Source organism: Diadema antillarum, unplaced genomic scaffold, assembly GCF_040938485.1.
Source record: "Diadema antillarum isolate AM-2024a unplaced genomic scaffold, OU_Dant_1.0 seq00001338_RagTag, whole genome shotgun sequence".
NCBI lineage: Eukaryota > Metazoa > Echinodermata > Echinoidea > Diadematoida > Diadematidae > Diadema > Diadema antillarum.
In genome coordinates, this window is record NW_027272107.1 from 271,047 (window position 1) to 282,626 (window position 11,580).

Sequence of the window (11,580 nt, forward strand, 5' to 3'; positions counted from 1 at the left end):
ATGAGAACAGAGAAAGAAAGCTTAATACATTTTTCATCAATACTAATTAGTAATTAGTGTACTTTCTAGGCAAAGAGGTGTAAACGGGAAAGTCTGTATTGTAAGTTAAGAGCTGCAGACAACTCCAGCGATTGCCGAAGATTTCAGGTATGGTCAGCAATGTCGTTCTATTCACACTCGGCCAGGCTCTATTCGTCCCCGGTGCACGCCACGTTGTGCGAGTGAATATCGCCGCGGAACACCTCCATGCACTCTGCCCTCTTACTGTTCCAGCCGCCTACTCGAGACGTTGACTTGAGATAGCAAAACGATGTATGTCGAAAATTCATGAAAATTGGCATAGCCACATATCTTAGTTTGATCAAGTGTAATCGAACTCTGGAACAAATCCTGAAATAGGAACGCAGTCTGTTTTTTGAGATGTGGCGCTCCCTTCCAGTGGGAATAGCAATAGTATTGTTGTGAAACAACGTACAATAATAGTCCAAGAGCATTAGGACAACATTTGCTTAAACCTGGATATACATGTTAACAAGCTGACTTTGTCAGGATAGGTCCCGAAAATTGTCCAAAATAACATACTCAAAGTCCTCATACATCCTCATTGAGGTCTTTCCGCAACCAAAGATGGCGTCCAAAATGGCCGGGATTACCTGAAATTCTTTTAACTTTTCAACCAGACTACAAAAATCTCGGGTTTTATTCTTCATACTGTTGATGAAATACTAGGTTCTTGTGTTTATCAAAAGTGTAGGCAGAATAAGTACTAGTATATTCAAGGCAATGAGCTGGTGGAGGGTGTCGGAGGGGAAACCACTTTCCACTGGAGGAAGTTCTTGCATTCTTATGATCGTCATTAATCGGCCTACTGGCACTCCCTATATAGGTGTTATGTTGAGAAAATTGTACATCCTCAAAGAGTAGATAAGTCGTAGTCTCAGTATCCCCAAACCCTTCGACACGAGGGAGCGTTTACTCTTTAACTGAATGAAAATAATAACATCATTTACACATATTTTATGGAAAATGAGGGACAATTTAATCAAAGAGGTACTTACTTCATATCGGGGAAGTGAGCGGCGGAAGGGTTGGGAAGGGCAAAGCACAATCCAGCATGAGGGAACTTTAACATTTTGTAACTGGAAGATCCGATGCACACTTTTCAATGACAAATATTTTTGGTCTTCAAATTGAGTCAAATCCCTGGTCACGGGGTGGGGGGGGGGGGGGGGGGGGGGGGGCAACACCATGTTTTAACAGCACACTCCAAGCCTAACATCCGACACACCACGTTGGCGTTCTAGGCCCCCCCCCCCCAAAAAAAAAAGTCACAACAAACAGTCCCCCATTCCACATTGTGGTATACTTCCACCCTCCCTTGGGAATCATCTTCACCATCTACAAGTCGGACTTTAATCCCGAGAGCTGTGGGCTCCGAAATGAAAATATTTGCCTCGATCGAATCCTGCTTTTTCCGGTACTTTGTTTAACCTCCACCAACGAGCATTTAAGCTACATGGTAATAAATGAAGTGAAGTAACTTTTAAACTTAGAAAGCATCGAAGAATTCCTAAAAACGAGCCTAGTGTTATCTAATTGTAGAGATGACAGTAGGCCTATTGTAAGAACCACCACAGGATCTTGAATGCTAAAGTAGAATGTGACTGTTTTTGTTGGGCCATTAAAATATCAGGCAAAATTTTAGTATAAGGGTATAATGATTTTTTTTTTATTTTTTTTTTTTAGGGGGGTGAATCCTTGATATAACAATGCTAGAAATACGCCATAAGATAATGGTCTTCTGATCGTCTATTCCTTTGCAGATGGCATGGTTTTATTTTGGTCAAGTAAAGACTGCAACTGGGGATCGAAATTGCATTATACACCATTAAAAGGACCACTGGAGATCGTGTGGTCTCTTTTAAATGGTTGATCTTGGACTTTAGGGGATCAATAGCAATCATAAATAATGGGCATTCTGATGATCAAAGAGACATTTTTGACACATTCATTTGAAAGCTATTAGACCAATAAAAATCATCATGCCCAACAAAAAGCATAGGAAATGTTTCCACATAAAAGCATTATGATGTAAAAGTTATTCGAAGTTTTGCAGCCAAACTGGGTCAGATTCCTCGCCATAGGGGGCGCTACACCTTGCCTTAACAGCGCCCCCAATGCTCAACATTCGACACACCACTTCGGAGTCGTCTCGTTCAAAGGTTCGCCGGGAGTTAATAGGCCTACAATCTCAGAGCATAGGCCTCCCTGATCGCGGTTGGTTGCTACGTCCTTTTTCAAATAATCGATTATCGATAATCAACATATCGGGTCACAAGACTTACCCTATCCACCAATCTTTCGCGAGAGAGTGAATAGAATGCAGTTTGTTAGTAAATACTATTTTAGGACAGTTAGATCGATCGTTACTTAACGTTCTACCCACTTACTAATAAATGGGGAGGGTGCCTCTGGTATAAATCTAAATTATTTTACACTCTTGATTTAAAAAACAAACAAAAAACAACAACTTCCAAACGACTCAGCATCCTGGCAAATAGCATCAGCCAGACAAGTTTCTTGGTAGTTCTAATAGATGTTATATTATGCAAGCAAATTCCAAATGGAGGAGGATATTTGAGCCCCAGTGAGAACAGTGTTTTGGCTTTCAATGAGCAGATTCTGAGCATGTCGGTAAAACATTAACTTCATTCGATTGGCTTGATCAGTTAAATGAACAGCGTCTATCATCTTGCCATTTTTTTCTTGTTGATCTGGTTCCACGTTCTCATAATAATACGTCTTTTCACCATTCTAACCCCACTGTTTTTAATATAACGTTGTACAGAGAAACCCTTTACTTTTTTTTCAATATTCATCTACCATTTCTGTTGATATTCGTCTTTCCAAAAGATTAAATGCGTCCAGCGGAGTGTTAGAAAATCATTACAATGTATTAATCCTTGTTTCTAGCATGAATTTATCTGGCGGGATGCACTCCACACCAACGTCCTCATGGTGGCCGCAGTTGTGCACGCCGATTCGGTTGTGTGGACATGCTCCCAAGTTCTGATTATATTCATAATGAAAGGGTCTGCATCGGACGTCGTCCAGCAGAATCGGGTCAGATCCCTCGCCGTACTCAGCGCAGCAAGAATAACCTAGGGCGCCCTCAAAGCCCAGCATCCGACACACCACGTTTGAGTCGTCTATGTCCCACGAGTCGTCACATACTGTTCCCCACTGACCCTCGTAGTACACTTCAACTCGACCTCGGGTGTCATCTGGTCCTCCGGCAAGTCGCACTTCAAACCTGGGAACTGGGGACTCTGAAATGCATGTGTTTTTGCCGATTAAAAAAAAATGTTTTTTTTTTCCCTGTAAATAGGCACAACCAATTAAGAAGATAGATTATTCCATTCCCATGATATTGTAGGTCAATTTATCTGCTGCCTATAGTATCAGAAAAGTACTTGAGCGCATAGTTTTGTTGCAAATATCACCCCATCTGTTAACAATGGTTTATCAGCACCAGTCAAATCTGTATTGAGGAAAAGTAATTCCACTGTGACTACTTTCGTGAACGTAAGAGATGAATTGTGTTGTTGTTTTTCAATTCAACTCAGCTCTTGGCCGTGGATGAAAACGAATACACGGGGAACATTCTCGTCGACCTAGGGAGAGCATTTGACACTATCAAATGTTCACCCAATTATCTAGTATTGGCAACGATTGGCATAAATATGGTAACTTTGAAGTCGTTTGAGAACTGTCTAACTATAGGTGAGGGGTAATTATTAATGTCAACAAGGCTTTTGTGCTAATATGTATTTGAACCCATGACGCGCCCCGGGGCTCTCTTCATGGCCCTTTGATTACTTGTGTTTTTATTAATAGCCTGCCTCGCATTTTTCAGTCAAATCGGGTTCTGCTTTATGCGGACGATACAGTTTAACACTTACGACTCCAATTATATGTTAACAGTCTACAGTCCATTTTCAAAAGAGAGATAGAATTTTTGATCTATGAGCATCACATAACATATCATTAGTTTCTTATACAAAAACTGTCAGTATGCATTTTGGCACGATACTTACAATCGTTTGTATGCTGTTATAGACTAAATGTAACTTGATAAAAGTTACCAAAATTCAATGGGTGGATTATGTTGAAACAACAAAATGGATTCGAATTCATATCGAACATGAGTTGAAATTTGATATATTCATATAAATAAATCATAGTAAAAAATATAGGAAAAGCAATAATAAATTGTATGGGTGTACGTCACGAGTTCAATATCCAAGAATCATGCAGCCCAGGAGTCATACAACGCATGAGTCACACAGTCCACTCGTCGTACCGCGTCCCCCGAGAAGTATAGGCTATGAGTTCGACACTAAGCAAACAAAATTACCACGAGACCAACACAATGTCATTTAGTCCTTGTTGCAAAGTTTAATTCGTGGGCTGCTTTTATCTTAGCGTCAAACTCATGGGCTGTATGACGCAAGGACCTTTTTTCATTGTCGAATTGGCGGGATGTGTGAATCGTGGGTGTCGGTCTCATGAACCCAAGTAATCGGTAATCTTGGAGGATTAAGGCATGTTGGAAATGCATCGAGTTTTTTTTTTTTTAAGGTAATTTGATTTACAAATCTGTTATTCTGCCACAGTTTAATTAAGGGAAAGTTACTTGGTATTCACGTACACAAGGTTCTCTGTCAGCCGTTCTAAGACTCCCAAATAAAGTTGACCGTAAATTATGAAAGTTAGTTAATTTTCTTATATTTTTACTTCGCATATTCATGGAATTTTGGCCTGGGAATTTCTTGAATGCCCTTACGAAAGACACACACGTATAATAATATATTAACGTGCCAAATTTTTGCAAACATCATCATTCATGTGTTTAATTTCATTGTGTTTATCGAAGATTTTGAATTATTCATTCCGTTCTAACCAGGATCTGAATCTACATAAACGTTTTTCTAATGATTGAAAAAGGGATTTCATTGTCAATGGGGATTATCAATACATAATCAATAACAGAATGAAATTTATGATCCTTCAAATAATATTACCTGATTGTCTATATAGCGCATTGCAGTAAAAAGAAATCAAAGATGTACAATAGTAGTAACCAATATTTGTCTTTTTTGGTTTATTCTTATTTCTTTGCCTTGTCTTCAATTGTTGTAAACTTTATCACTTTAGCTGTATTATAGAATCCTTTCATTGAGTTTTTTTTTTCTTTCACGTTTTTATATGTAGTGAATTAGCCTACTTTGTACGACAAATGTGGGGCTCCATGGAAGAAACGTTGAATTTTGTAAGTAAGGTGGAACAGCCAGTCTTCCGTTTCTTCTGGCTGTGTATATTTTTCTTCTGTTTTATATTGTATAAATGGCCTATTTTCATTTGAATAACGAAATTAAAACATTGGTAGCTATACATGTCCAACCATGCGAAACTACATCCGTCTTATACTTGCCTTGGAGAATACTGCAGTTCACTCCAACATCCTCGTAGTGCCCGCAGTTATTTACGCCATAGCTGAGGTGGCTGCATTGAGCAATGTTGGATTCTACCCCGAGACACATCACATCGTCCAGGACGATATCGCCGCTCCCTGCGCCGTACCTTGCCGACCCTTGCGCGATCGCTGGTCCGCGGTATCCGAGCATCTGGCAAATGACTTGCGCATCCTCGTCGCCAAAATAATCGTCGCAGACCGTCCCCCATTTGCCATTGTAGAAGATCTCAACCCTGCCTTCGGACTCATCAACACCATTTACAAGACGCACTTGCAACGGGTCAGCTGAAAAAACAGTAACAGACATATTTCCAGCTGTCCAGTACACTTGAAAATGAACTTTCCAACTTACAACGTGGAAAATTACGCGATAAAACTTACTATATTTCGGACGATTCCTCTGATTTATTTTTCTCAAGTTTCAAGTTTGTATAACATTTATTTTCCATCTTTTTTTCATGTAGGAATCACATGTATGAAATTATTGTACAGGAAGGCAGAACCTCAGAACATTTTTTTTTTCTCAAGGAAAAAAAAATGTCCCCTATTTTCCTTCTAAATAAAAAGTTGTCCTGCGGCTTAGAAAAAAAAAGAATAATTAATGAAATATAACAGGGTTGACATATTTCAAAACAAAGTGTCATAATATGTTCTAGTCATGTTTAATTTGTAAGCTCTAGATATAACTCTACAGGGAAACTTATTACTATGCATAATAGATGTACTGTACATAATGTATGAATCTTAAGGCTTATAAATGCAATTATGTTGTTACTCATGATCTCATGTGTTTTGTTAATGTACGTTTTTGAACCTATCATATATAAATATGTTCTGTTAATGCATTGTATATTCCCTGTTTTATTTTAAATCTAAATAAAGATGAATTTGGATCGAATAGGAACAGAATAATATACCCTTTAAGTCTAATCATGGCAGTTCTAAAGTTCTAATATACTTGTGATAATACTCTAAAAAAACGACTGAAACTGAATACACTCTGTACGCAGAAGGATAAAAGCATTGTATCCCAAGAATTTCATGGTTCAGTGCAAAAGTAACCAGTTTAATATTTTCCTTCTATGATACACTCCAAAATCAAATAGAATCTTCCAAGAAAATATAATTTACTCAGTTGTTGGCTGTTTGGTAACAAAGGTACTGAATGCGATTGCAGCACGTTACTTTTATATAGGTATACATTTAGATTTCCAAATATCCATGGAAGATAAAAACTTTCAGACCATTTTTCTTTTATAATTGTCTATCAAATTTGCTCCCTACCTCAATAGCAAAGGTATTATTTCAAAATGTACTTAACAAAACAAAACCTTTACAGCTACCACTGTCAAATAACATTCTATTTCGTAATGCAGTGAGAAGGCGGGTTTTTTTTTTGTAACGTATACATTGCACCATAGATTGAAGTACCATACATGAACGTGTGACCGTGCATCGCAAAACCATCAAACAGTCGCACCCCTTGATTTTACGTGAGGACTCCAAAACAAGGGGGTCAAATGGGTCAACCGAGACAATCTTGAGTTCCCAGTTTTTCATATTTTCTGAAAGAGATATCCTCATTCAATGTTACATTTTTATTTGGGATCACAACATGAAAGGGAAAGTGTGATTTCAGCAGTTTTTCTACAATCCTTTTGGGGGGAGAGTAGAATGATCAGGTATGGCTGCATAGAGGCCCCTTTTCATTTCTTGAAAGCAATTTCAGCTTAATGTAATAATCCCTTAATTGTTCTCGCTCTAGTGGTTTACATCACGTGCTTTTAAATTTGTCCCTTTCATCACACAACTAATACGGCTTGGTAAAAAGCGCTTGAATAGACCCTGTACTTCAGAGACTCTTTTCTCAGTTCACACTTTTCCAGAGTGTTTGCTTCACTCTTAAAGGGGATGGCTAGTAACTGATCAGTGGGAATCAGTGGGAATACGGGAGGATAATTGTTCCATTCCTTGTGGGATTCTTTTAAGAGTACATTATAAATCAATTGTTGTGTGAACAATCATTTGCTTCAGAATGGTTTCATATTCAAGTAATGTGCAGTATGATGTTTCCAGGTTATCATGCCTGTACAGTGACGGGGCCTTAAACTGCACATTACTCGAATATGGGACCACTCTGAAGCAAATATTTTTCCAACAACAATAGATATACAATGTATAATGTACTCTTGAATGAATCCCACAAGGGATGGAACAATCATCCCCCAGCATTTTCGCTGATTCCCACTGATCAGTTACTAGCCATCCCCTTTAAAACATCCGGGTCAGAACTGACCCGGGAAAGAGCCGTTGGTGTCACACCCCGTTCCGGGTCAGACACGGAAGGGGGTCAGATATGACCCCATTCAGGGTCATGAATTGGGTCAGGGTGACCCCATTCCGGGTCTTCATGACCAAATTCCAAGTCATTTTTTTTTTTTTTTTTTTACCCGGAACGGGGTGTGACCCCAACGGACCCCTTCAGGGTAAGTTCTGACCCGTTTTTTTTTCTTCTTTTTTAGAGTGTTTCTTTCCGGTATTTAGATGGGAGAGTCTATTTGAATGGAGTTCTACATAATTTTAAAGCTTAGATTCTGCTCTTTTGGAATCTACCCTTCACTAAACATCCATGATAGGAAACTTTTTGTTGGTTTTGTTATGTAGGGTCACATGACGCTGGTCTGCAATACATCTACATACCTCTGGAGCCAAATGAAGTTCCGATATACTGGCACAACTCCTCCGGGCTCGAGAAGCCAGTGTAGCTAGGCATGTCTGCAATGATGTCGTCGTACGATAGAACTTTACTCAAGAGGGCCGTGAGATTCAGAGATCCCATTAGAATTTCCGTACATCTTGTCTGATCGGTGAGGACCCCAAAGACATAACCGACGATGTCTTCGGCCAGAGAAGTGACGAGGTCTTCGGTGGTTGCGGACTGAACTGCTACACAGAGATCCTGTCTGCTGCTGTACCCTGCAGCAATTGCTGCAAGTCTCGGCACTTCTTCAAAGAGCGTGACAGCCATTTGCTGAGTGTACCCACCCTGCATGAGGGCGACCAAATATTCATCATACTGGGCACACACTGCACTCTCTACAGGCAAAAGGATTTTTACGAGTTCCACAGCAAACTCGGTGACAACATCCTCCCAGCTCCTCCCTTCACTGAGCAGTCCACCAACAGCCGGACATACCGAATTTACGGCATATATGTTGTCAACGCCATAAAGATTTGCTACTAGTAGTTGGATCTCACCCAATAGGTCAAAGTTGAGAGGGTCAGGATGAGGGGTCACATAATCTATTACATTAGTGTAATTCCAGGGAGCTGGAGTGGGTATAGGGGTAAGAGGGCAGCTGCGTCGTATAAGGTTCTTCCACATTTCTTGTACCATGAGTGTACTGTGGATATTGAGAGTAGTAATTGGGAATATCCCCCTCAATGATGAGACCCCAAAACACACGGCAGACTTCTTCTCCGTCTAGCGGGGTGTTCTCTCGTACGGACGTCAGTATTGGGTCGCATATCAGTAGTGCTTTGGCAGCTCTTCTGGGAATCTCAGTGAACCTAGGAGCTATCTTCGTGCAGAGCTGGGCAGCTCCCTCTACCTGAGTCGTGGCTGTCCACGCGGCACCGGCGGCGTCTATGACGTTTGCAAGGGTCAGGAACGGTTTGAACTCACCCGGGAGTCGAAATAACTCATCGAACGGAATAAAATGGTATGATTTGAGACAGAAGAAAGCGGCTCGCCAGTCAACCTCCAAGCCGGACGGGAGAGGACAGGGTCGTAGTGGCCCTATTCAAAAAGGTGAAGGAAGCAAAATGGAATTCGCACGTCGTCGTGAGTGGCTTGACATTAGGTACAAGTTTCGGATTCGTAACACTCATCTCAACAGGAAGATTAAGACTATTAAAAAGGGTTTGACTCAATCATCATTAAGGTCAACATTGCGAAAAAGACCTTTTCTCTATAAGTATGCTTGCTGATAGCAACATACAATTTCATTCTTTTCCTAATCGCTGATCAAGGTAAGCTTTCCAGATGAACAAACACACCAACATACACACACACACACACATACATACACTAATAGCACTAGTGATAAAGATATAATCTGGGTCAATAGTATGTAAGGTCAATGTGGTCTCAGGGTGATCTGTTCTCAGTGTAGGCCTATATCCTATGCTCGTTTCAGTTAAGGTCATGGCAAGTGCGTATGGTGACGCTCGAACCTTTTGTTCTACAAATGAAATACAATATATTAATAAGTGGTATTCATTGAACTATTTCCTTAAAGGAAAATGAAACTAAAATACATAAATGAAATTCAAGCAATATTGCAGTTTGAGCAAAGTTTGAGGAAAATCGGACGATCCGTTGAAAAGTCATGAATCATTAAAGTTCCAGTGCTGCCATTGCTGCGAAGACTGATACAGTTCGTAGCGTGTTCGTGACAGATACAGCGACTTCATTCATCAGTAGGTCATACTAGATGCAAATTCAGATTTGATATCGTATGATAACATTCACTTCGTATTTGTTACATGGTCTGCAGGACTGCCCTCCATACAGTCAAACTGCTCAGATACTTTTATAATTTTTCAGATAAAATTTATAACAGCCCCTTTTTAGAGACATTATTCCCTTAAAACCAGACGCGCTCCTATCACCTCTGCATTTAAAGAAAGAAAAACGAATAGAAACGAAACGTGTCATGAATATGCTGAGCAAACCCTTGGTCATCATTCGTCTAACAAATGATCGACTACATGTCCATAGGATGGAGAAGATGTGTTCCCATTCAAACAGATTGCTCTTTTGCTAAATGCTTTTATTATGTTATGATAGTCTGAGTCTTTTTTGTCAGCTTTATCATGATTTTAATTATTTCATTTCTAAATCAACTGTTGAGAGTTAGAGGGTGTAATTACTTCAAGATCTATAAAGCACAGTTTTCAAAATACACGGACACATCAATACCACATGCCAATTATTCATTCATGTCATTAACGTAGTAGTGGTACCAAAATAATCAACATTCAAATCAACAATCAACTGATTTACCAAATAATTAATCAATCAATCAATCAACCCATCAATACATCAACTGATATATCAGTTAGTCAGTCATTGAGTCGTTCAATCAATCAGTCAATCAACCCAATAATCAATTAATCACTTTTCAGTCATTGAAATAATCATTTTGCTGATTGAATGAATAAATTAAGAAAATAAATCAGTTTTTCAAACATTGATCAGCCTTTAAGCCACGGGGGGGTGATATTCCCTATGTCGATCTGCCACTTTAAACATGCATACAATTGTGACTGACTGACTGATTGATTGATTGATTGATTGATTGATTAAATGAATGATTGATTGATTGATTGATTGATTGATTGATTGATTGATTGATTGATTGATTGATTAATTAATTAATTAATTGCTTATTTGGATTGATTGATTGATTGTATTGATTGAATGATCTGAGGATGCATTAATTTTGTACTTTTCTTCTTAAATGAGTGACTGACATGTGGGTCGATATGATTTGTGACAACTGTGCTTAAAAGATCTTGATGTTGTTAATCAACCTTCCATAACACAATGGTGTCATTCAAAACGTGACAGAAAATCGCCAGAAAAACTATCATAATATAATAAAAACTGTGAGCAAAAGAGCAATTTGTTTGAATGAGAACACTTATTTGGACTGCTGGCTGAATTTTCCATCTTCTTTCAATTTGGCGCAAGTCATTTTTCACACTCTGGACAAAGAGCGTCAGTGTTCAGCCAAGCGTGAACAAACATTTGTTTTGTTGATTGCACTTCATAGAAGAGACTGTTGAGCATCTATAAATATGAAAAAAATTTCCAAATATTTTGAATTGTAATTTTGACAATTTATTTTAAAAGTGTAACCCTTTTTTGATACGCCCTGAAGTTTTTTCCCCTGCGAATCAATACTCAGGACATGATGATTATGGTGACATTCTGTGAAGTGATGACATAGCTAATCTTTATGGTCATCGCGTAATAT

General features: G+C 39.1%; 1 protein-coding gene across 1 annotated transcript; it reads right to left on the minus strand.

The window, feature by feature from the left end:
* Positions 1-2,946: 2,946 nt before the first annotated feature.
* Positions 2,947-8,921, minus strand: LOC139708464 (neurotrypsin-like). Its single transcript, XM_071620417.1, has 3 exons — positions 8,237-8,921; positions 5,495-5,821; positions 2,947-3,329 (listed from the first exon to the last, which is right to left on the minus strand). Exons 1-3 carry the CDS (start codon positions 8,919-8,921, stop codon positions 2,947-2,949), a joined length of 1,395 nt encoding a protein of 464 aa, XP_071476518.1.
* Between the last annotated feature and the right edge of the window lie 2,659 nt (positions 8,922-11,580).